Source organism: Physella acuta, unplaced genomic scaffold, assembly GCF_028476545.2.
Source record: "Physella acuta isolate Inbredline_101_S28 unplaced genomic scaffold, ASM2847654v3 ptg000104l, whole genome shotgun sequence".
Lineage (NCBI taxonomy): Eukaryota > Metazoa > Mollusca > Gastropoda > Physidae > Physella > Physella acuta.
This window is the reverse complement of record NW_026731624.1, coordinates 229092-254825: the sequence shown is the minus strand read 5'-3', so window position 1 is coordinate 254825 and position 25734 is coordinate 229092. Positions and strand designations below refer to the sequence as shown.

Genomic DNA, 25734 nt, shown 5'->3' with positions numbered 1-25734 from the left:
ACGAGTCATTCGGAACACACCAAAAAGATATGTAGTTCTTTCGTCGGCATGAAGCTAGTTGCAAACGTCAGAGATTTGATCGAACAGAACGTTTTCACCAAGAAAACACAGCATTAGTGCAATCATCATATGAAGTAGTATTAGAAATTGCACAGCAAAAAACCTCTCACACAAAGGAGAAAATCTCATCAAACCATGTATGCTGAAGATGGTAAAATTAATTCTTGGGGATTCCAGTGCAGTAAAGATGCAACAAATATCTCTGTCTAATAATACTATGCAGCGGCTTATGTTAAAAGACAAATTTAGAATGAAATCAAGCTTTCACCCATTGTTTGATTTTCAAGTTGACGAATCGACAGACGTGAGTTCGTGTTGGTTCGCCGTTGCTTGTCTTTGTTAAATATATTCATTCAGATGTTAGCAAATAAGAGTTGATGTTTTGTGAAGATATCCTGGAGAAAATAAATACGTTTTTTGAAACTGGAGGATTAAAATGGGAAAGCGGCTGTGGGGCTTGTACGGATGGTGCGTCATGTTTCAGTACGCTGGCTGTCAATAGGAAATGTCCATCGTGTTTTTGAATTGAAAGATGAAATCAAGATGTTCTTGGAAGTGCAAGGAAACAAGACCTTTTGATATACTTTAACGACATGGTGTGGTTGGAGAGAGTATCATACCTAGCAGATATATTCAAACATCAACATAAGTTTAACCTGATAAAGGAACGAATATTATCTCTTTTCATGATAATCTCTTGGCATTTTTATCAAAGCTACAAAATTGGCGAGGAAAAATAAATATTTGAAATACTGCCATGTTTGAGAAACTCTGCAGTGTGGTGTGATAGATCAATTTTTAAAGGATTCTGTGCATCTTGAATCTCTTGACAACGAACTGCGGCGTTATTTTCCCCGAGCTGAAAGAAGAAGAATCTGCATTGATTCGTTACCCAATCTCTGCTTTCCTTGATGTTACCAGCATTGCCGATGAATAACAAGATGAATTCTTAAATTTGCAAAATTTAATTGTTAATGCTAGTTAATGCTTGTTAATAGGATGTAATTTTGCTCATCGTATTAAAACAGTTATCAAGAATAATTCATATTGAAAGTCTACTAGTAAATACTAATTTAGTGCTTATTATTTTCTTTACTAATTTCGACTTGTTAATTATATGGGGGTCGCGGGTCACTTAAGTTTTATTAAAGGGGGTCTCCACTCGAAAAAGGTTGGGAACCACTGGTCTAAACATTGTGATAGACAAATGGATAGGATGGGGCGATACAAACGCTCATTAAATTAAATCATGCGTGTCCACTGGCACCCTGGTAGGGTGCAATTTGGCTGCAAACAAAAATTTCAGTTTCAGCCCCCAAAGGCTCACATGGTCCGCTGAGGGCCATGTAATATGTTTTATTTTAATAATAAGAAAAATTAACTTAGGTTAGATTATTAATTGGGATTTCTCTTTGTGTCCGTAAAATAATCCAAACAGTTTCGTCACTATGCGAATGTTGCAATTAGCATCTATTTTTAGACAATCCAATCAGAAATTGAGATCTAGCATCTAATAATAGACCATTAGTAACACTAACATATTGCATCAGTCACACTGATGTTTAAAACACGTCAAATAATAATTTTACGTGTTAAAGAAAAAAATCCTGTTCATTTGTGTCACTTTAGCGAATGATGCAATCTGCATCATTGTTAACAGGATGCTATTTGGCACAATGGCGCCTGTTGGTTTTAAGGAGCCAGGGGCCGTACGTGGTGACTATGTGGTAGTGTAATTGGGGGGGGGGGGGACTCCTGAGAGCGCCCCTCTACTTCCCTGGTATATGTGCGGTTTTCATGCGGTAGTGTAGGTAAACCCATGTCCCAATATTTATGATCCAAGCGCAGGCATTGTTTACATTTAAATAACTCACCTTTAGAAAACAAGGTCATGCGTCTAAGAATATAGGATTGGTAATGCATAGATTAAACCCTTCTTATATATTTTGTCGGACTTTCTTCTATTCCCGCGGCAACAAGCGGGGACGAGTTCGATCATTTCTTAAATAAAATATTTACTTTTTAGCCTGTTCTTTTGAAATGACTGGTAATTCTGGTACAATCATGAGCCCTAACTATCCAGCCAATTACTTCAACAATTTGAATTGCTCTTGGACAATAACTGTAACTGAAGGATATTCTGTTTCATTAAGGTATTGATAATTTAGCAACTTGCTTTAATAATATTTAGAGACTCTATATTTGGAAAACTATTTAGTATTATAAAATCTGATAAACAATTAAAGATTTTTAATAATTTTCTCAGAATGTTGAAATTGCATTGCTTACTATTTTAATTCAACTTTTAAACTACACAAATTCAAAGTATAAGTTTTAGTTTATTACATTAGCAATAATTACTCTTTATTCACTAATAATTGTAAAAAAGCTGACATAAACAAACATTAAGAAAAATTGCTGTTGCTTAAAATTTTTATAATTTACTTTTCTTTTATTATATTTGCTATTAATAAGAAAAATCATATATTATAGGTTTCTTGAATTCTTAATTGAGGGATGTCCATATGATTACTTTGAAGCATTTGATGGAAATAGCTCATCTGCAAGATATATTGCAAAATATTGTAATAGTGTTCTGCCTAAGATCATATCAACTGCCAATACACTACATCTTACATTTAGATCTGATAACATTATAACCAGAAAAGGCTTTATTGCCAACTACACTTCTTATGGTAAAGTTTTCAATTTTTAACATTTTGATTTAAAGTTTCCATTTTTTTCCCATTACATCTAAAATAAAAATGGTTTTAAAGATATCAAATTATATTTAAAATCTATTTATTTAACCTATATTTGAAAAACTTTGAATTTCAGCATGTCAGCCATTTACATTTGGAGAAAACTGTTCTAGCCATTGTCCTTGTATACAAAACAACACCCAGTTTTGTTATAAAAGTGATGGGATGTGTGTTTGTAAAGATGGGTGGACATCACAGCACTGCTCTGTAGATGTAAATGAATGTCTGCTACAACCATTTGTCTGCCCTGACTATTCAGACTGTCACAATTTTAATGGAGGCTTTGACTGTATTTGTAATGAAGGGCTGCAAAAAACTGCAAATGGAACCTGTACAAATCCGGGTCAGTACATTTATAACCTATCTTTTAAATTCACCTATTTATTTAAAGATGTTGATGCTTTTTGTACAATGAGATAAAGTTTTTATTTATGTAGAAGTCATTTTAATCCAAACATCCATTTTACATTTCTCCTCTCTTATGCCTAGTTGTATACTTTTCCATTTTAGATTCCCTTTACATTTCCATACATTTCCATTTTGGATTCCCTTTACATTTCCCTCCACATAAATTTGAATTTGTTTGCAAGAGGAATTGTCAAACTTTATCTCAATTTTTAATTTACAAAAATTGACAATTTCTTTCAGTGTTTTGTGTGTATTTAAAAAATGATTTTTCATGCTTATCTGTCTTGGTCTTGTCAGCTGAGGCTCATTGATTGGGATTTAACAGGCAGAAATTTTATAAAAATTAAAAGTTTAATGACATTTAGAAGAATCTGATGGTCAGTTTACATAATTTAATGACTTTGACTTATTGAAATCTAGGTCTAAAGATTTATAACATAAATGAATTGAATATAATATTTACCACAGTTAAATCAAAATATTAGCATCCAATATTTGTGCATCCCTATTGAACTCCACTCCAATAATTTTCTACAATTCATCACTTAATTTCTGAAAAAATAAAATAAAGTGTGAGTGATCTCCCCTAAACTTTTTCATGTATTCTTATTGGATACAGAAATGTTTTACTTTTTTACATTTTAGATACTTAAAAACAATTGTGCAGTGAATAAACACATACAATATGTGTATAATAGCGTGTAAAATGTTTAATTTATAAAAGAAACATTGATTATTTTAAAAAGTTAATTAAACATCTAGTTACGTCACATTTTATGTCAGGGTTCATTGAAAAAAATTGGTCAAGTAGAAGTAATATTTTTATCATAAAGTAGTACTCAAAATGTGACAGATTTAAGATAATGAGATTTTCTACCTATCTAAAATTATGTATGACATTTTGTTCACCAAAAAGAAATGGCTTTTATGTTACCCCCTATTTTAAAAACCAGAGCTAGAATAAATTACCAGTTCAGGTTATTGGCGATTACTCAAAAATTTTAAATAATTTAAGTATAAGATCCTATACTTATAAATGAAATTTCTTCTACCTAATAGAAACTATACTCAAGTTAGTGTTCAAATGAAAATAGAGTAAAATACCACATCTGTTTACTGAAAATCATTGATAAAGTTAATAAATATTGCACATCAATTTAATGCATATATAATATATAGGAAATTTCTTTTTACTTAACTTAAATGGCGCTCTTATTACTGGTTTTTATGAAACCGGAAGTAGAGTATGTACCACTTACCATTACTGGAAATTGCTCAAAAGTTGATACCGAACCACAAATTTGATGAAATATATGAAAGATATTGAGTTTACAGACAGACAAACAGACAAAATTGCAAAACCAGGTTTTCCTATCTTGGAAGGATGTAAAAATTTCAAAATTTGTTTAAATTTTTTGCATGATTACAATGCATCATTTATTTTCCCTAAATGGTTAAGTAGGGAGGTATAAAACTGTGATGACTGTTAAAATATTTGTTTACAATACTTTCTCTACACTCTGTATACTAGAATGTAAAAATATACTACATATTTTTTTTCTACCATGTGAGCTTTGGGTACAAAGCCAAATTTTCTCTGGGCAAGACAGAGCAGACTGTAAAATAATGTGTAGTTTGATACTAAACTGTATTTAGAGTACTTTGACACAGTGCTTTTTTCATAAAAAAAGGTTTAGGTACTCAGTAATAGATTGCCTAACTTTCAACTACCAGTTCGCACATCCATGCAAGCAGAATCACAACTCCAAATATACTAAATTAATAATTAACAAATTAATATTATAATAAATTAATAATAAACATTAAAATACAAGAAAAGTAATAATTCTTTCCCCACATTGAAAAAGGTGCTGGTATGCCGAATCTGACAAAAAAGCACTGCTTTGACATCATTAAATTTTTGTTGTATTTACAAATATTGCTAAACAATAATAGAATTTTCAACATGATACATTAACAGCTGATTCCCAGTGTACTGAGAGAAACTGTTCCCATGTGTGTACCAGAGTTACTCTTGCTAATCAAACAGCTGTTGAGAAATGTTACTGTCCTACTGGAACCATTCTAGATGGGGACATGTGTCGGGGTTAGTGTGATGAAAAAATAATTTCTGCATTAATTAAATTGTCATCATTATATTCATCATTAATCTAAATCACTTCTTTGATTTCATTATGGTACGAGCATTCTATTACACATAAACTGTAAAACACTGATCTTAAGACCAAGTTTAAGAATGAAATGATATCTGAGATTTATTGTTTTTATAATTTCAGATTGCAGCAACTTAACCTATGGCAAGAACTGCAGCTTGAGTTGTGACTGTGACCCTGTTGGTACCTCATCATGTGACAAGACAGGAAACTGTACATGTTTGCCTGGTTGGCAGTCTGAGAACTGTTCAGTGGATATCAATGAGTGTTACACATATTTTATAGTTTGTGGAGATTATGGATACTGTGTTAACACACCTGGAAGCTACAAATGTGTTTGTCAGCAGGGATTTAAATTGGGAGTCAATGGCATTTGTATTTGGGAAGGTAAAAGTGTAATTTAAAAATATTTAAATAGATCTATCAACTCAATATTTGCAGTTTTATAAATATTTATTTTAGAATATTAGCTTTCATTTTAAAAAGAAAACTAAAGCAAAATAATTCTATAATCCTGTCTATCTATTTGTATCTTACTAGTTAAATGTAATTAATTTGAAATCAAATTAATAGCATTAATATTCCATATTCTCAGGTTAGATAGTTTTGTGTTATTAGAAACTTTAATCTCTATTGAAGGGTTTATAATATATTTAAAAAGGACATAATCCAGCACACACTGTTTCCACTTTTATTTAAGAGTTAATGAAGTTGTTTTTTATAAGATTTATCACTCAATCTGCTTCTGAAATTTTGTAACTAAAATAATACAAAATTTCTCTGACTTCTAAAATTTCATCAATACTATGCATCATTACACTTGTCGAATTAAGAAAAAAAATTGTATTGGAGTATTCCTTTAGCATATTTGTAACTTCTTGAATTTTAGAAAGACTTTTCCTATTAAACTCTATAATTAGAACTGGAATAGTAAGATATGGTTCATTTATGGAGTTAACATAAACAAAGGCTTATTTTTTACCAAGTTGCTCTACTCACATTTCAAATTAACACAGTTTATTCTCTTCTAAGTGCCATTGACATTGTAAACATTTTTTCCCCAGGATGTGTACACACCTTGACAGATTCTTTAGGTTTTTTTTATAGTTCTGCATTTCTAGGATTTAATCATTCATGTTCATGGACAATTATAGCCAATCAAAGCTCTATCATAGCATTGCGGTAATTTTCATGTTTTATAGAGCTTTAAAACATTTTAATTGAATTTGTTTTTAAAACTACCAGTTCTATAATTTAATTATCTATTATAAATTTGTACAATATGGCTTTTCTTGTAGTAGAAAAGAATGAAAACATTTAAATTTTAAGTGCAATTAATGATCAAGTCATTTTTAATATATAGAAAACATTTTAACTAGACATTAATTTTACACTTTTCAGCCCAAATTTGTACTATACATACTGTCCAGATAATTATTTTGAAGTTTATGATGGCAACAGCACAAATGCTCCACTTTTAGGACATTATTGCACAAATGCACCAAGATATATTGTATCTACATCAAATACAATGTTCATTGTATACCATCTCAATGTGCCTACATATTGGAGTTATTTATATTCTTCTTATCAGTCATATGGTAATGTAATTTCTTCAATATTTTCTATAAACAGTCATTTTTTCTATTTGAATTTGATCAATTTTAAATATTCAGTAAACAAACAAGTTTTAACTTTCTCTTAGTTTTTGATATTTTGGTATTAAAGCAATCAGTGGCGAAACAAGGTCGGGTGTCACCCGATGCAGCAATTAATGGTGTCACCCTCCCAGAGGCGTAGCGACCCTTCCCAGCGCTCGGGGACAAACTTTCAATTAGAGCGCTCTCTGGATCAACCTTTCAATTTTCTATTTGCACCCCCCTCAAACTTTCAATTTTCACCCCCCTCCACCCTTGTGGGGATTTGTCAAATTTGCTCTTAAAAGACTATTTAAGACTCAAATTAATCACATAATTAAGTGGAATTATCATTTTTTTCTATATATTTTGCTATTTGTTTTGCCTTGGTGTCCCCCCCCCCCCCCTAAATGGTGTCACCCGGTGTGGTCCGCACCCCCGCCCCCCCCCCCCCCCCCCCTTGCTACGCCACTGAAAGCAATTACTCTTTCACAGCTCATACTGTTAGTGCTGTTGATTATTAAAACAGGAATGTTTTTTCTGGTTGTTAAAAACCAACTGCTAAGATTAATTAGTGTAATTAAATTACTCTCATTTTATATGCTCCAAAATTAAGTCATCCAGAGAGGAATTTCAATACATTCTGTGTTTCTGATTATAAAACTCTATTTTCAAAATAACAATATATATTTTTTTAGATTGTATTAATAAAGAAAACTGTCCAGAGGTATGTGGTTGCAACAAAAATAACACAGATTTCTGCAATATGACAACCTTTGACTGTGTGTGTAAAGCTGGCTGGACAGGATCAGATTGTTCCATTGATTCTAAAAACTGCTATTACAATAGCTCACTATGCCCTGCTGACTCTTACTGTGGGTATAGAAATAACAGTTATCAATGCATCTGTTATAATGGAAGGTACAGAGCTCAAGAAAATTACTGTGAAGGTAGGTAACATTAACTTTTTCATGTTCATTTTGAATATCTATTTCTCATTACTAAAATTGTAATGAATTGAGCTCAGGTGTAATAATCTCTTTTAAACATTTTCACTTTGTACAGAGAATATTGAAATTTATAAAAGCTTTAATTTATTAAAGTATATTACTCTGTAAATAAAATATTATATTATAATCATAGTAGGTTTACAAATATGCTTACTTTTAAGCACACCATAGACCAGGCCTTGCTTTTTTAAGGAAATAATTTTATTTTCTTCATTTAGGAAATATGCAAAAGCTTGTTTTCAATTTTCAATAAGTGTATCTATTATTTAATTGAATATTTTAATCCACAATCATGCATTAACAGTTAGCAATAATCACATTTATTTTTGCAATACTAAAATTTGTCTTATCTAAAAAAAAATATCTTTTAAAATACAATTTTGGTTAAATAAGCTGTTGAGTGCTTGTGTATGTGTGTCTGGCGGGGTGGTGGGGGGGGGGGGGAGGGGTTTGGTTGGTAATTTTATGTGCTATTGTATGGATAACATGAATTAGTAAATGTTTTTTTCTTGATAAGTACCGTTATTTAAATGCAAACAATAGTAATTACACAATAAAAGGCAGAGATTTTATAAATTTAAATGTTTAAATTAAAAATAAGACAATTATAGTTAATTTCATGTTTACTAATGGAACAATGGTTGATTCTATCAAAGGAATGTTAAAATTTACTTTTTTCCTAGGGTGTCCCAACATGACATATGGCTCCCAATGCCAGTACCAATGCAGTTGTGTAGCCAACAACACTGTCAGGTGTTCTTATGGATCCTGCTATTGTTTACCTGGTTGGGGATCTTATGACTGTTCTATGGATGTCAATGAATGTAGTCAAGTATACTGTGGTGCTAATTCCATCTGTATCAACACCATTGGAAGCTACATGTGTCAGTGTATCTCAGGATATGTGAAGAGTCCCAGTGGATATTGTATTTCTGAAGGTTTGTTTTTATTTAAGTGTCAACAGTTTTGTTTTACGCTAGGATTTGTTAATTATTTAAACAAAAACTTAGCTATAAATCTTAAAACACATTTACTATTAGTAGTTAGGATAGTTTCTTTAGCCTTGGGCTTATCATATTTAGTGTGATTTATGCTAGTGACAGCTGTTCAGTAACACCTGGTTTAATAATTTAATCCAATATTTAAAAAAAAAATTATGTTACTTGTCTGACAAGCTCAAATTACAATGACATTTTAATTCAACCCGGTAGGTTGTAACAAGACTCTTACAAACACTACAGGAGTAATTAGTAGTCCAAGGTTCCCATTATTGTATGATAATGATCTTAGATGTTCTTGGACCATCATAGCCACTCCAGGGAATGTCATTTCAATCCGGTAAATATTTTCATATTTTTTGGTTTAGAGTAGAATAACAATCAAGTTTATGACTTTATTCATGTCAAAGACGCCAGGGTCTCTAGATTGTTTTCCTGATTTTGCAGTGTAATTTTCAGACACTATCTTTATAAAAAATATTTTTTTTCCAGCTTTTCCAACTTCTCCCTAGAGGGTTATTCAAAATGTGCTTATGACTCTCTATCAGTCTACAATGGTGACATTCTTTTTGGGACCTATTGTGGGGCAAGAATACCTGGTCTAATTAGATCAACAGTAAATACATTGAAGCTTGAGTTTCTTACAGATTCTAGCATTACAAGAAGTGGATTTTATGGAACATACATAATTCATGGTGAGTTACAAATATTTTATAAATATTTAGGATATTTAATACTTTAACATTTCTTTAAACAATCACTTTTAAAATATGTTTTTCAGTTAGTATATTTTAAAATTACTATTTTTTAATTTGTTTATTTTCATTAGCAGTTTGAAGGTATGTGGTACACATATCTTGAACTCAAATTTTATAATTAGACTTATATATTTGTATGAGACATGCACTAACACTTGGAACATCATATTTAAATAAACTCTGCATTAACAGCTATATATGGCTTGCTTATTTCTTCAACATGATGAACTGTAAACTTTCATTTCTTATGCTAAGCTGTTTTGAATAATAAAATAGCAATATCCTGAAATAATAATTACAATAAACAACAACAGGAAAGATAACAAAATTATTAAATTAAAACTTTTATTTATAATACAACAAAAAATTTCGGCCCCCTTCTGACTACTAGATTTTCTATTCCTCAGTTTAATAAAAACCTTTGCTTTTATCTCAGTTTCACAATGGTGTAACTGAGAAATTATGTTTCACTATTTACCAGCCTGCCCTGACTTTACATACGGGGAAACTTGCTCCATCAGCTGTACATGTGATAAGAACAACACAGTTTTCTGTGATAACACTAATGGCGTTTGTGTTTGTAAGCCTGGCTTTATGGGATACGATTGCTCAGAAGATATTGATGAATGCGAGACTGCTGCAGAGACAAATATCTGCCCAGAAAATACTGATTGTATCAATGAGCCTGGTGGATATCAATGTGTTTGCCAAAGTGGATATAAAGAAAACAGTTTTGGCCAATGTGAAGGTATGTCCAAATCCATGTTAAAACATCACCAGCTAAAACATTGTCGGTTATTTTTACTTTTTCAGATTACAAATATTTATTAAATTATCACAAGCACCATGACTAGCTTTTGTGGTGGTTTTTGTTTTTACTAATTGTTGTATCAGAATGCTTTTTTTTAACTTAAAATAACATACATTTTGATGTTTATGTTTTAATTTATAGTTCACTCAAGTTTGTTTACAAAACTCAAACAATTTTAATGTCAAACTTTTCAGCATATTCCAATTGTGTTATAAAGAATTGCTCTCATGCCTGCTATGTTACAAGCTCTGGTATAGAAAACTGTGCATGTCCAGATGGGCTTACACTGGACAGGGCTGAGAATCTAATCTGTGTTGGTATGTTTGTAAGCATTACATTGTACAATGATTTGTATGATCCAAGTTTGTTTGAGAATTGTTTCCCATATTTTTTGTACAAGGAAATGGTAAATAATACAATATTAGAAAATATTTGAAAAAAAAAGATGGAAATAACAGACCCTAAAGAAAATTTCCTTAAATACAAATTATTCTTAAATGTTTAAAAAACTTTAACATTTTTTTGACATGTTTAGTTCCATTGTACCCATATGGAGAAGCTGCTGCAGACATTGTTATGAACTATAATACAAGCAATGACTTTATACTCAATGGAACTTTGATCAGTAAACCAATTTACTTTAGCACTGGTGTACCCATTGGAAATAAACAACAGCTGGAAAAAGTTGCTTTTGTAAGTTATGTTATTTAAACTACTAAGCATCACAACTTTTGTTTAGGGCTGATAAACCATTTAAAACAATTAACTTTTGTTATTAATAGTATTGATCAAATTTTAAATATAATAATGCTTAATGCTTATAAATGAATGTTTTGGCAACCATTTTTAGGTGTATTCAAATGGTGTCATACGATTTGGAGAACGTCCAATTGTGAGCAGTCCAAGCATCAGTGCAGCCTCTGGGTTGAAGTATAACATAATCGCTCCATACTGGGCCCAGATGGATCCTAGGAAAGGTTCTGTGTTTTACCATCTATATGAAACATGTGACTCATCCACATTTGACAATGTCAATGATTACAGTAGCCCAATGCAGTATGATATCACAACAAGAGCAGAGCGAGACATAGCCCAGTATTATAAACTTGATGGATTTGTAGCCAACACAATTCTCCTAGTAACTTGGGACGCTGTTCACTTTCTTTCACAGTCAAATAATGTAAGTCAACGAATTCATTTTTCTTGTATGGCTGAAGCTTTTATAATTTATTTTGTCAGTTGATGAAGGATTGACTGCTCTTGATTTTTAGCTTTAATTATCAGGTTTAAAATCCGCATCCATGTGTAGACAATAAATTCATACACTTTACAATCAATACAGCTTTTAGGGATGTGCTGTACTTTGGCTTTAAAATATAATTTCAGTGTGTAAAACAATTTATTCAGTTAGTCAAATTGAAAAAATTGCCTATATTAAACAAACTGATATAAGATGTATATTCTAATAGGATACTGAAGAAAATACTTTCCAGCTTGTCTTTGTTGTTGGACACCATAAAAAGTTCTTAAATGGAAAAGAGACAGTTGAAAGTAATCAATTCTGTTTTTTGCTATTTATATTTGTTCCCATAGTATAGGGCCTTTTATTTTTTTAAATATGGCATTAAATAATTTTTGTTTTTTAATATTATAAAAATTTTTTTTCTTTCATACAGTTTTTTTATTTTTTATTTTTTAGTATAAAATAAATTTAAAAGTTGTCAAATGTTTTGGCATACTACAAATTTGTTATGAGGTAGTTTTTATTTTTTAATTTTTTTTTTTAATGTCTTCCTCAAAAAATAACAATGAAACTTGCTTATGTGGGTGATAAGATTTGAGCTCCCTTGAAATCACTAAACTGCTATTACACAATTAACTAAATGGGTACTCTATTTTGTAATAAAATATCTGATTCTCCAACTAAGTTAATTTATTAAAACAAAATTCCTTCCCCCCCTCCCATAAAAAACCTGGCTGGCTCCCAAGACATATGCATCCTTAAATAAAACAGCTGAAACTAATTTTGTTATTGCCTTATAAATTTTTGTTTTGTTGGTTAATGTTTTTTATGTAATTTTTTTATTTTAGATGAAGAAAGATCATATGCAATTTTTGTATACCAGCATGGGTTGATGAATTGGAAATATGTCCCTGGTAGAATAATTAAAATTGGTTATGTAGCTGATACAGACATAATGGAACTTGACATTGTGAATTCGCAAATGGTTGCTATGATCTCTGATTTGAAAGGAAACACAGGTAAGACAACAGATGTTCTACTTAATTGTTAGCTATATTTGGGTTTAAATTGTATTGATCGGGCAACGTCTTAAACGTTATGGCTTTAAAATCTTTGACCTACTAAAAATGTTCAGCTTGTGTTGTAGATTGTGGTAAGATGCTACTCAATCAGTAATTAATGGAGTTTTTACTTTAACAGGTATAAATGGCATTATGACGTATTCCATTGGAAGAGCTACATCTTCAGATAGGAAATGCCAGAACTATGTTTGTAACCATAAATCATTGATGTCAAATACAAAATATTTATCTGACATAAAAAACTTGTATGAATGCCCATGCTCACTTGATCGCCTTGGTCTTCAATGGAACTTGTATGAAACCAGAGGACAGTATGGAGAAATACAGTGCTATGCCATTAGTTCAGTGGCAAAAAGAAGACTTTTGCAGGGCAATACGAGAAATAAGGTGACACATTAAACAAAAACTTTTAGAGAAGAAATTCTCATAAAACAATAAATATAACAAATGAAAATAAAACAGTTAAACTTACTCTTCCCAGCTTTGAAAAAGGACACTTCATTTGTTTGATAGTTAAGAGATAATGAAGCATTAAATATGGTTCTTCAATTTAAAACAAAGTAATACATATTGTTATTACTCAGTTATTTTGTCATAGTATAATTAAAAAAAAATTTTTCTGTTGAAAATTTTAAGGCTAGTTTTGCATTTGATGCTAATAATGTTATTCCCAATACAAATTAGTTCCATCTTACTAAACCTACTATATTCACATATTTTTTACTAATATTTTTTCTTCTCTTGTTTCCATACCAACTTCTATTAACTGTGTCATGGCTGTTGTATTTTTCTAGCTTTGCTGTTACAAGAGGACTGGGCAGGCAAACGAGTACAACCTCTACAGCTCCATGCAACAAGCCTCATACCTCCCAGCTTCGGCCGATGCTGGACACATCCTGTACAGTGACCCCTGGACCTGGTGGTCATGGTGGTCCCAGAACGACCTTTACCAGGAAGCGTGGAGAAACATACAGGCCCACGGCTGGTGCTGTAAGGAATCATCAACTGCAGCCATGTGTGGCAGATTCTACAAGGTTTTCCCTGATATGGGATGCTCTAATATTGTCACCTTTGTTCCAGGTGATTTCACTTTTCTGTGCATTTAATATTGTATCTTAGATTTTAAAGAAACAATTTAAAAACCTTTTTACAACTTGCTTGAGTGGTAGTTATGTATAGTTTACATGTAACAGAGAGGAGGGAAAATATCTGGAAAACATGCTAATCTGTGCCAAGAAAAATGCTTCTTGAAAAATAACGCTTGAAAGGGGTTTAATCAAGCTTTTATTTATGAAGCTACATGTCTTTCAGGAGATTATTTCAGGGGACCCATTTGTGTAACTAATATGCTTTTTAATTTCCATTTAAAATGAATCAATGTTTATTCTGTTTACATTTTTCTAGCTTCAGCACTAGGAGACCCACATTTGTTGACTTTAGATGGATTAAAATACACAATGAATGGATGTGGATTTTATACTCTCATGGATGTCTGGTCTAAAAACTTCACACTGCAGGTAGTGCTTACATTTGTTTCTTCTTTAATACATAAGTCATTAAAAAAATTTAAATATATGATTTTAAGTGCATACTTTTTTCTGTTATTTTTAGTTAATTTAGCAGTTATTAATATTTATTTATTTCAAAACAACTTCATAAAGCTTTATGAATACTGATTTCACAGATTTTAATGTAACTTTTAATCATACTTTACTTAATTGCTTTTCTTTGTCAACGGAACATTTTTTTGTATTTAAAGTTAGTTTGTTCAGAAATCATAAAGTAAGATTTTTTAAACTTCAGTTTACATTTGCATTAAAACACTCAATGTCTACAATGTTTTATTTTCTAAAACATTTGCATTAAAAAACTTTATGTCTATAATGTTTTATTTTCTAAAACATCAGTTTACATTTGCATTAAAAAACGTAATGTCTATAATATTTTTTTTTCTAAAACATTTGCATTAAAAAACTTTATGTCTATAATGTTTTATTTTCTAAAACTTCAGTTTACATTTGCTTTAAAAAATTTAATGTTTATAATATTTTATTTTTCAAACTTCAGTTTATATTTGCATTAAAAAACTTAATGTTTATAATATTTATTTTCTAAAACTTTAGTTTACATTTGCATTAAAAAACAAAATGTCTATAATATTTTATTTTCTAAAACATTTGCATTAAAAAAGAAAATGTCTCTAATTTTAAGGCACAAACAGCGAGAGCTGAAGCAGGGAATGGTACTCTGACAAATGCTACAGTTTTTGTGGGGTTTGCAGCCACAGAATGGGAGTTTACTCAATTCCAAGTTGAGCTGGCATCTTCTAATACATGTATGTCAACATTGTTTTTTTTCTCTCATTATTTATCAAGTTGAGCTGGCATCTTCTAATACATGTATGTCAACATAGTTTTTTTTTCTCTCATTATTTATCAGGCTAAAAATATACAATTGTAATTTACACCTACTAGCAATGTAGCCTATTTAAAATATATGTTGAAATTTATAGGCCTATTCAAAATAATGTTTGTTTGATTTCTTGTATATATTGAAATAAATTTGATTTTACAGCTATGATAATTAGTGCTAATGACAGAGATTTGACCCTGGATTTCTACAATGATTACAATTTCCAAATGATGGACAATTTTATTGATGTTAGAAGATTGAACAGTAACAATGCAACCATTGTTGTGGCTACCTTTGGCTGTGGTAAGTTTTAAAAACTTTAAAAGTATTTTATTAAAAGGAAATTAAAAGAGCATACAATTTGTGTTCAACTTTTATTTTCTGCATTGAAAAATGCTATATCTTAGGAGTGTCAATAAAAGTTTCTGTTGGTGTCAAAAGTCTAAAACTTGAAATGGAGGTTGACAAGTCAGTCAAAACCCAGACAAGAGGTCTGCTAGGAAATTTCAATGATCGATTGGATGATGAATTCACATTACCTAATGGCACAGTTCTACCTGCAAACCTGACTGAGAGAGAAATTTTTGTGCAGTTTGCTCGCTATTGTAAGTAGGATCATTACGTCCATACCTGTGACTGTATTACTCATATTGTTAAGTGTTCTGTTTTAGTTACAACAATACTTGCTGAAGTAATTAACATTAGAGTAAACTACTTTATAGTTTTCTATTTTAGTAACAGAGCCTAAACATTATTGTACTCTTCACAGATGAAGTTACAGAAAGTGATTCAGTGTTTTCTGGTAATGGCAGGATAACATCAAGAAAGTGTCTCCCTGATTTCCTGCCAATGTTCAGGGATGAAATAGCTTCAGACGTGTTGGCTAGGGCTAAAGATTTATGTGGAGCAGACAATGATGCATGCTTGTTTGATTATGCTGCTACTAATGACAAAACTTTTGCACAAGAAACAAAAGATTCAAACACTCAAATGGATGCATTGATAAATGTTTTGAGTGAGTGATTAAGATAAAATTTTTTTTTAAAAAAAACCTGTGTTTGTAATTATAAATTTTATGCTGAAAATTGTTCATTTATTTATAATATTTAAAAAAATCATTAAGAAATGGATAAAAACAACTGATAAGCATATTTAAAATAAATTAAAGTATAATTCAATATGATAAATACATCTACATTGATCTTATTTCTATTTCTAGAAAACAATCCTCCAACTTTAAACATTGAAATGGGAAGCAACTCTCAAATTTTGGTTTACCAAGATGTTGTGAACCTAATTCAAGTAATAGGAAATGATGCAGATGGAGATGAAATCTTTTATGAAGTTTTTGATAACACAAGTGGCATAACAATAAATCAGAATGGAACAATCAGTTACTTCCCTAATCTTACACATAATTCCCCTTTAGGGTAAGGAGAGTTTGGTTTTGATAGTTATTTATTTTTATTTTGGAAGAAAATTCTTATCAGAAAATACTTAAAGGGTTATTAAGTTTTTATTTTTTTAATGAAATCTGTTGAATCTACCTTGTTTTTTTTGTGCAACAATTATAAATTTTGTTTTTTCATGTTATTGTTTTAATATAGAAAAGAATGAGTATTTGCTTTTAAATGAATTTGCTCATAATTTCCAATAACTTTGATATCAACAGAATAAGGGCATATGATTCTAAAGGAGCATATTCCTCTGTCCTCTACATTCCCATAACATTGTGCCCACATTGCAATAAGCATGGCATTTGTTCAGAAAACACTGTAAGACAGATGACCAATGACAATGATTATTACAAAGTTCTTACTTGTCTCTGCTATGCAGCTTACACAGGTAATATTCAAACTTCATGCTGATCTACTAGTATTGTAATATTACTCTCAACTATTTAGAGTTAATTCTAAATTTTTCCTTATAAGTTTAGTTATAATTCTCTAGAAATATTCAAATTTAGTATTAGATATGTTATAAATAAGCAGATCAAGCCATTCAAGTTTTTTTGTGGCAAAATGTAACTATATATTTTGCGAGGGGGGGGGGGGACGACGACTAAGCTTTTAAGTTGTTTACAAGATATGTCCATAGATGTATAAATATACGCCTAAATTAAAAAACATAAAAACATTTAGAACAGAGCATCTTACATAAAATATATAAAATGTACAAATTTGCTAAGATTTAGCTCATGTTCAATACGTAGCTCTACATTTTTCCCAAATTCAAATATTTTTATCTTATTTATCTATCTAAAGTAGTTCATTGGCAGGCCATTTTGATAGGACTATATGTTTGCTTAAAGAACCACAACTTAAAGTTTGCTACTAGGCATTAAATGTACATTGCATTTGAATCAGAGTATTTTCAGCAATCATCCTAAAGCTGGTAACCTGATGTAAATATTTGTTGACAGGCCAAGACTGTGAGAGAGAGCTGGATGCGTGTGAGCAGCAGCCGTGCTCCAAAGGTCAGACATGCACTGACTTGACAGCAGCTGAACAAGGAAACAGCACCAAAGGCTACACTTGTGGTCCATGTCCTGCAGGGTTTGAGAAAATATTTGAACAGTGTGTTGGTAAGTGGATGACGACTAACTAAACTCTGATTGTGCTTATACTTGTACATACCTATTTATCACAAAAATGTATATGTATGGATCTTTTATATTTTAAAGCTTACAAAACACATTTAAAACACAAACTTAATGTACAATGAATGCCTAAACAAAACCATTTAAAACACAAACTTAATGTACAGATATCAATGAATGCCTAAATAAAACCATTTAAAACACACGCTTAATGTACAGATATCAATGAATGCATACACAAAAATAACTGCAGTCAAGAGTGTAGAAACACTGAGGGATCCTACACGTGTCACTGTCGCTATGGCTACCGTCTTGATCCCATTGACCTCAACACTTGCCTGGGTGAGTAAAGAGTTTTTTAATTATTTTTTTACATTAGAGATGAAAAGTCAAGTTTTTTTTAAAGTTTAAAAAATAAAGTCTGTTTTGTTTCAATATAAAAAAAAATTTCAAGTTTAGGAAATTCAAAAAGTGTGTTGTTGTTCATTCAATTTTTATCATAAACATTGAAAAATTATTGCTCTTGTTGTTAGATTTTCATTTATTTATAATACATCTTTATTACTTAGCTGGTTTATTTTCTATGTCTGTGTGATTAAGATTTCTATATATGTGTGTGTTCTAGACATTAATGAATGAATTAATATGTTTGTGTGATCTAGATATTAATGAATGAATTAATATGTTTGTGGGATCTAGACATTAATGAATGAATTAATATGCTTGTGTGATCTAGACATTAATGAAAGAATTAATATGTTCATGTGATCTTGACATTAATGAATGAATTAATATGTTCATGTGATCTTGACATTAATGAATGAATTAATGTTTGTGTGATCTAGACATTAATGAATGAATTAATGTTTGTGTGATCTAGACATTAATGAAAGAATTAATATGTTTGTGTGATCTAGACATTAATGGATGAATTAATATGCTTGTGTGATCTAGATATTAATGAATGTGAAGAAAGAACATCTACCTGCCAACACACCTGCTTGAATACCTTAGGCAGCTATTCATGCAACTGTCTACCTGGCTACTACCTGAACCCTGATGGAAGAACCTGTCAGTTGAGTAAGTTCACTGACATTTTTACATGGCACAGCCAGTAAGTTTACTGACAATTTTTTACAAGATACAACCTGAAAGTTAAGTTTTACTCCAATTGTTCATGTGTTGTAGCGTAAAGACATTTCACACTTTGTCAATAAATTCAGCAAACTTTTGAAATTTTGTTAATTTTCCTTGTACTTGCCTGGCCTAGTCATAAATGTTCATAAAATTTATTTTAAGGGACAATAAGCTGAGAAAATTTGTGAGTAATGTTGCACATAAAAACTGATTATTTAATGCCATAATGAAATATATTTTTAAATCAATCAGATTCTTCAAGTTCTCTTACATGCCAGGAATGTGAAGTTTGTGACTTTGGCACAAATGTAACAAAATGCACATGCAATCAAGGATACCAACTAGATTCTAACAATCAAAGCAAATGTATAGGTACTGTGGTACTCTAACTTCTATGCTATTGCAGTCATTTACCTCATTATATATTTTAATAATTACATTTTATTTTACATTTAGGTAATTAAATGTTGGGTTAATAAATTTTTAGAATAATTTTTACGGAAGAGTTTTGTTTAATTTGTCTTAATAGATATTAATAAGTGCCTTAAAACTTTATGTTTAAATTGTATCAATAGATATTGATGAGTATTGTCAAATGTTTTGTTAAAATTGTGTCAATAGACATTGATAAGTATTTTATAACTTTTTAAAAATTGTCTCAATAGACATTGATGAGTGTCAGTATAAAAACAACCCTTGCAGTCAGGTTTGCACAAACACTGCAGGAAAGTTTCAGTGTTCTTGTCATGCTGGATATTATCTGAAACCAGACGGAGTATCATGTTCACGTAAGTTCATCAAGTCACTGGCTACAAATTTTTTAATACTAATTCCTATAATTTTGTAATCAAGATAACTATATAGCTAGTAAATATAATAGTTTCTATCACCCTTCAATTTAAGCTGTGTTGTTTAGATGGACTGAGCATTTAGTTTGTTATTGTTTGCTAGGTTAAACTTCCTTTACAGCTATGATTCTTACTTCATTAGTTAATTGTGAAAAATTTTTTCTTGTATAGTTCAATGTTTTTGTTGACAAGTTTAGATTTATTTATGTCTAGCCTGTAGCCCACCCTACTATGGAGACAGCTGTCTGTCAATGTGTGTTGACAAATTTAGTTTTATTTATGTCTAGCCTGTAGCCCACCCTACTATGGAGACAGCTGTCTGTCAATGTGTGTTGACAAATTTAGTTTTATTTATGTCTAGCCTGTAGCCCACCCTACTATGGAGACAGCTGTCTGTCAATGTGTTTTGACAACATGTAGTTTTATTTATGTTTAGCCTGTAGCCCACCCTACTATGGAGACAGCTGTCTGTCAATGTGTGTTGACAAATTTAGTTTTATTTATGTCTAGCCTGTAGCCCACCCTACTATGGAGACAGCTGTCTGTCAATGTGTTTTGACAACATGTAGTTTTATTTATGTCTAGCCTGTAGCCCACCCTACTATGGAGACAGCTGTCTGTCAATGTGTGTTGACAAATTTAGTTTTATTTATGTCTAGCCTGTAGCCCACCCTACTATGGAGACAGCTGTCTGTCAATGTGTTTTGACAACATGTAGTTTTATTTATGTTTAGCCTGTAGCCCACCCTACTATGGAGACAGCTGTCTGTCAATGTGTGTTGACAAATTTAGTTTTATTTATGTCTAGCCTGTAGCCCACCCTACTATGGAGACAGCTGTCTGTCAATGTGTTTTGACAACATGTAGTTTTATTTATGTCTAGCCTGTAGCCCACCCTACTATGGAGACAGCTGTCTGTCAATGTGTGTTGACAAATTTAGTTTTATTTATGTCTAGCCTGTAGCCCACCCTACTATGGAGACAGCTGTCTGTCAATGTGTTTTGACAACATGTAGTTTTATTTATGTTTAGCCTGTAGCCCACCCTACTATGGAGACAGCTGTCTGTCAATGTGTGTTGACAAATTTAGTTTTATTTATGTCTAGCCTGTAGCCCACCCTACTATGGAGACAGCTGTCTGTCAATGTGTGTTGACAAATTTAGTTTTATTTATGTCTAGCCTGTAGCCCACCCTACTATGGAGACAGCTGTCTGTCAATGTGTTTTGACAACATGTAGTTTTATTTATGTCTAGCCTGTAGCCCACCCTACTATGGAAACAGCTGTCTGTCAATGTGTTTTGACAACATGTAGTTTTATTTATGTCTAGCCTGTAGCCCACCCTACTATGGAGACAGCTGTCTGTCAATGTGTGACTGCCACAACCACGGGACATGCAACACAGTGAGGGGTTGTGTGTGTGACGTCAGCTGGTCAGGTCCCAACTGTGATGTTGATGTAGATGAATGTTTACAGACAGACATTTGTCCTGTTGGAACTACTTGTGTGAATGGATTAGGCACCTACAGCTGTCAATGTTCTACTGGACTTGAAATGATAAATGGGAACTGTACAGGTTAGTGGAAACTATTGTGCAGCTTCATTCCACCACACATCAGTTGAAGCAGTCATATTTGCACATAGTATTTATTTTTAAAAAAAACTGAAAATTATTATTTTACCCTGTCTAGGTTGTTTAAATTGTCTAAGTTAATTTAAATCAGTGTAAATTAATGTTTTAATATATTCATACAGCTTTCTACAATTCAGTGTAAATGAATGTTTTAATACATAAATATACGTATCTGCAGATCAGAATGAGTGCCTAGATTCCCAGGCTGTCAGCAGATGTGACGCAGCATCTGAGATGTGCATCAATAATGTGGGAAGCTACAGGTGTGAATGTAAACAAGGATTTGTCAGAGTTAATTTCCTTTGTTCAGGTAGATCTATTTTCTTTTCAATTTTTATCACATTATTAACATAATATTATGTTTAAAGTTTAAGTTTTTTGTTATTAAAACTCGTTTAAATAAATTAAAGTTTTTAAACAATGTGTTGAAAGTTTGATAGTATTTTCAAAGTCTCAAGGTTTTAGAGAATATAGAAAAAAAATAATTATGAAAAGTAGTAAATATTTTTAATATTAAAAAAGTCATGTTTGCCATTCTAAAACGTAAAATAACTCTTTACTTCTGGTGTATTTAAAAACATAAAAACGAAATTAATGTTTAAAAAAAATGTATCTATGATACAACCATCAGATGTAAATGAGTGTACCAGCCATACTGACGAGTGCGATCAGGTGTGTGAAAACATTCCAGGAGGTTACAACTGTAAATGTCAGACAGGATACGTCCTCGGAGATGACCGTCATCGTTGTCTTTTAGGTGGGTTACAGTAATTAGGTGGGTTACAGTAATTAGGTGGGTTACAGTAATTAGGTGGGTTACAGTAATTTGGTGGGTTACAATAATAAGTCACATGTAACTGTGAGATGTTTTAGGTGGGTTACAGTAATAAGTCACATCTAACTGTGAAATACTTTAGGATGGTGGGAAGATGGATGGGTGATAAAATTATAGTACCTTTTTATGACATTTCAGTCTTTAGCACATATGAAATAGACATCTGTAACATGTATATTAGAGGGGATTATGTGGTAAATGTTGAAGTAGTATGGAATTAACTGTGTCATATCTGATAGATCTGAGCATCAGAATTTCTAGTTACCAATATAAATGTTCAGAAGTTTCATTTACTGCTAGACACCAATAAAAGTTAATAGTATTTTCAAATTTTAAAATAAAAGTATTCATTTATTTGCTAATATAGAGCAAGACATGTGTAAGGGAGAGAACCTTAACTGCAGCCATGGTTGTAGAAGAGATTCCGACAACACCACAACCTGTCTCTGTCCCAGGGGGTATCGTCTGGTTGGTAGAGAGACTTGTGAAGGTTTGTCCACTGTTTCTTACTTTTTGGTAGAGACTTGTGAAGGTTTGTCCACTGTTTCTTACTTTTTGGTAGAGACTTGTGAAGGTTTGTCTACTGTTTCTCATTGGTAGAGACTTGTGAAGGTTCGTCCACTGTTTCTTACTTTTTGGTAGAGACTTGTGAAGGTTTGTCCACTGTTTCTTAATTATTGGTAGAGACTTGTGAAGTTTTGTCCACTGTTTCTTACTTATTAGTAGAGACTTGTGAAGGTTTGTCCACTGTTTCATGCTTTCAATTTGAATATTCTAAAATATAAAAATACATTGTAAAAATGGTTCTAGTTAATTTTTTTTGTTAATGATGATGTTAAATTCTTAAAGACATTGATGAGTGTGCAGCAGCCTCAACAAACGACTGCACATACAAGGAGGGGTGCAGCAACTCTGATGGGGGATACACATGCACTTGCCCAGATGGTTCTAAACTAGAAAATGATAAAAGAACTTGTACAAGTCAGTTCATTTCTTTTTTAACCATTTTTGTTATTTTAAATTGTGAAAATATTGTTACCATATATATTATTTTAATGAAAATAAACTTGCCACGCTTGTTTTAAATGGTTGAAAATATTATTTCCTTATAATTTCTAATAATGAAAGTAAACTTGCTCTGTTTGTTTTAAGTTATTGAAAATCTTGTTTCCTTATAATTTCTAATAATGAAAGTAAACTTGCTCTGTTTGTTTTAAATTATTGAAAATATTGTTTCCTTATATTTTCTAATAATGAAAGTAAACTTGCTCTGTTTGTTTTAAATTGTTGAAAATATTATTTCCTTATATTTTCTAATAATGAAAGTAAACTTGCTCTGTTTGTTTTAAATTGCTGAAAATATTGTTTTCTTTAATTTACTAATAACAAAGGTAAACTTGCTCTGTTTGTTTTAAATTGTTGAAAATATTGTTTCCTTATATTTTCTAATAATGGAAGTAAACTTGCCCCTCTTGTTGTAACATTTTTAAGATTGCTCTGGGGGAACATGGGGATCTGGTTGTTTACAAGATTGTAGCTGTGGAATAGGAGCCAGCTACTGTGATAATACCAGAGGATGCATTTGCAAGGCTGGCTATACAGGTCAGATTGGTTTTAACTTAATGAAAGCAAGTGAAAATTTTTAAAATTTATAATTATTTTATTTTTGTTTTTTTAACAATCTTATTAAAACACATTTTATTATTAATTATGTTTTTTAAAGAAAGAAAAATAAAATTTTAAAATTCTCGGCACAGGAGTGCATTGTGAGGTTTCAGTTGATGAATGTACTGTCAGCCGTGTCACATGTCAGTTAAATGAAACTTGTGTCAATGAAAATGGAAACGCCGTCTGCAAATGTAAGAATGGTTTTGAGCGCAAAAATGGCTTTTGTCAAGGTAATAACTTTTTATTTTAATCTTTTTTTTTATGTTTAATCCATGTCCCCTAATAGTGCTAAAACCTAAGTTTTTTGTGTGAAAATTGTAGTTATTAAATATTTCCAAATGAAAATAATTGGTAATAAATGAAAACAGATTAAAAAAGCAATAATTTTTTTTTCTAAACAAAATTCATGTTGTGAATGAAATATATCACTCTGTTTCCTATTTTTAGATGTTGATGAATGCTCCATTAGTAGCCTGAACACTTGTGACCAAGATTGTGAAAATAAAGATGGAGGTTTTGTTTGTTCCTGTTACAGTGGTTTCAGCTATGAAAATGGGATTTGCAAAGGTAAACAACAACAGAATTTTTGTGTGTTTATACTACATTGATCCTGTGTAGTTTCTTTATTACAATAATAGAAAAAAAATGTTACAAAAATCTCTATTTAGCCAGCTTGTATTTAAACAAATGAAATTTCAGACCTAAATGAATGCCAGTCTGGCATATCACAATGTGAGCAGAATTGTTACAACATGGAAGGAAGCTACAGGTGCTCATGTGTCGCAGGCTTTGTCTTACAGCTGGATGGGATTTCTTGTAAAGGTAATTCACCTGGAAGATAATCTCACATTTTCTAGCAAATATTGGAAACTATGAACACAGTACTTACTTTATTCTGGCTTGGAACAAAAATTTCAAGTTAAACAAAATTGTAAAGTATTTATTATAGTTAGGCCTAGATAGTGAATAAACCTGGATTTGTGTTGCCAGTAATTAGTCATATTTTCTTTGATTTCTTTAATATTCTAAACATTGCTGTTCACACTATCAATGTTATATGCTTTGGTGTTAAAAAATTTCTGAACTTTTTAAATAATATATATGATTTATTAGTATGTTTAGACAAATAATTTTTTTGGTTAGCTGCAACTGTGTGCACCTCAAAGAACTGCAGCCATTACTGCACACACACTAACAACACAGATATCTGCCACTGTCCAAATGGAATGGTCCTGTCTTCAACCAACAGCTCCCAATGTCTAGGTACACATTTTCATCATTGTCATCACTTTGTTAATTTTTTTATCTTAATCTCTATTATGAAATAATGAAAATAAAAATACATTCAACCAAATTACTAATCTAGTAATCAACATATTATAAACATGAACACATTTTCATAGCTATTATACAAATTTCACTAAAATTTTAAGGAATTTGAATAAAATTCGTTTTGTAAGTCAAAATTTGTAAAAATGTTGAAACTTTCTCAGATATTGACTTGTGTGCAAAAAGCAAGTGTGCAGTGAATTGCATAGAAACCAGAAGCAATACAAGTTTTGATTGCATGTGTAATGCAGGTCAAAAACTGGCCACAGATGGTGTCAGCTGCAATGGTAATCTTTTCATGTCTACTTTAAAAATAAGTTCAATTCTAAA

At 31.3% G+C, this 25734-nt stretch overlaps 1 protein-coding gene across 1 annotated transcript in view; it reads left to right on the top strand.

Moving 5' to 3' along the window:
- Positions 1–25734, top strand: part of LOC131931425 (uncharacterized) — a 65215-nt gene that overhangs the window by 27205 nt on the left and 12276 nt on the right. Inside the window, exons 26-67 of the mRNA XM_059288227.1 lie at positions 2087–2213; positions 2554–2756; positions 2899–3165; positions 5212–5337; positions 5528–5791; positions 6469–6586; positions 6806–7005; positions 7740–7991; positions 8735–8989; positions 9263–9389; positions 9542–9744; positions 10289–10555; positions 10813–10935; positions 11154–11311; positions 11469–11798; positions 12088–12169; positions 12710–12880; positions 13062–13330; positions 13738–14023; positions 14348–14460; positions 15155–15278; positions 15518–15658; positions 15763–15960; positions 16125–16370; positions 16575–16785; positions 17028–17200; positions 17778–17939; positions 18174–18296; positions 18909–19034; positions 19344–19463; positions 19757–19879; positions 21270–21515; positions 21751–21882; positions 22204–22329; positions 22775–22897; positions 23257–23388; positions 23899–24009; positions 24165–24305; positions 24523–24642; positions 24775–24897; positions 25219–25338; positions 25569–25691. Coding sequence (XP_059144210.1) covers positions 2087–2213; positions 2554–2756; positions 2899–3165; positions 5212–5337; positions 5528–5791; positions 6469–6586; positions 6806–7005; positions 7740–7991; positions 8735–8989; positions 9263–9389; positions 9542–9744; positions 10289–10555; positions 10813–10935; positions 11154–11311; positions 11469–11798; positions 12088–12169; positions 12710–12880; positions 13062–13330; positions 13738–14023; positions 14348–14460; positions 15155–15278; positions 15518–15658; positions 15763–15960; positions 16125–16370; positions 16575–16785; positions 17028–17200; positions 17778–17939; positions 18174–18296; positions 18909–19034; positions 19344–19463; positions 19757–19879; positions 21270–21515; positions 21751–21882; positions 22204–22329; positions 22775–22897; positions 23257–23388; positions 23899–24009; positions 24165–24305; positions 24523–24642; positions 24775–24897; positions 25219–25338; positions 25569–25691 — 7185 coding nt within the window. The remainder of the gene's footprint in view (positions 1–2086; positions 2214–2553; positions 2757–2898; positions 3166–5211; positions 5338–5527; positions 5792–6468; positions 6587–6805; positions 7006–7739; positions 7992–8734; positions 8990–9262; positions 9390–9541; positions 9745–10288; positions 10556–10812; positions 10936–11153; positions 11312–11468; positions 11799–12087; positions 12170–12709; positions 12881–13061; positions 13331–13737; positions 14024–14347; positions 14461–15154; positions 15279–15517; positions 15659–15762; positions 15961–16124; positions 16371–16574; positions 16786–17027; positions 17201–17777; positions 17940–18173; positions 18297–18908; positions 19035–19343; positions 19464–19756; positions 19880–21269; positions 21516–21750; positions 21883–22203; positions 22330–22774; positions 22898–23256; positions 23389–23898; positions 24010–24164; positions 24306–24522; positions 24643–24774; positions 24898–25218; positions 25339–25568; positions 25692–25734) is intronic.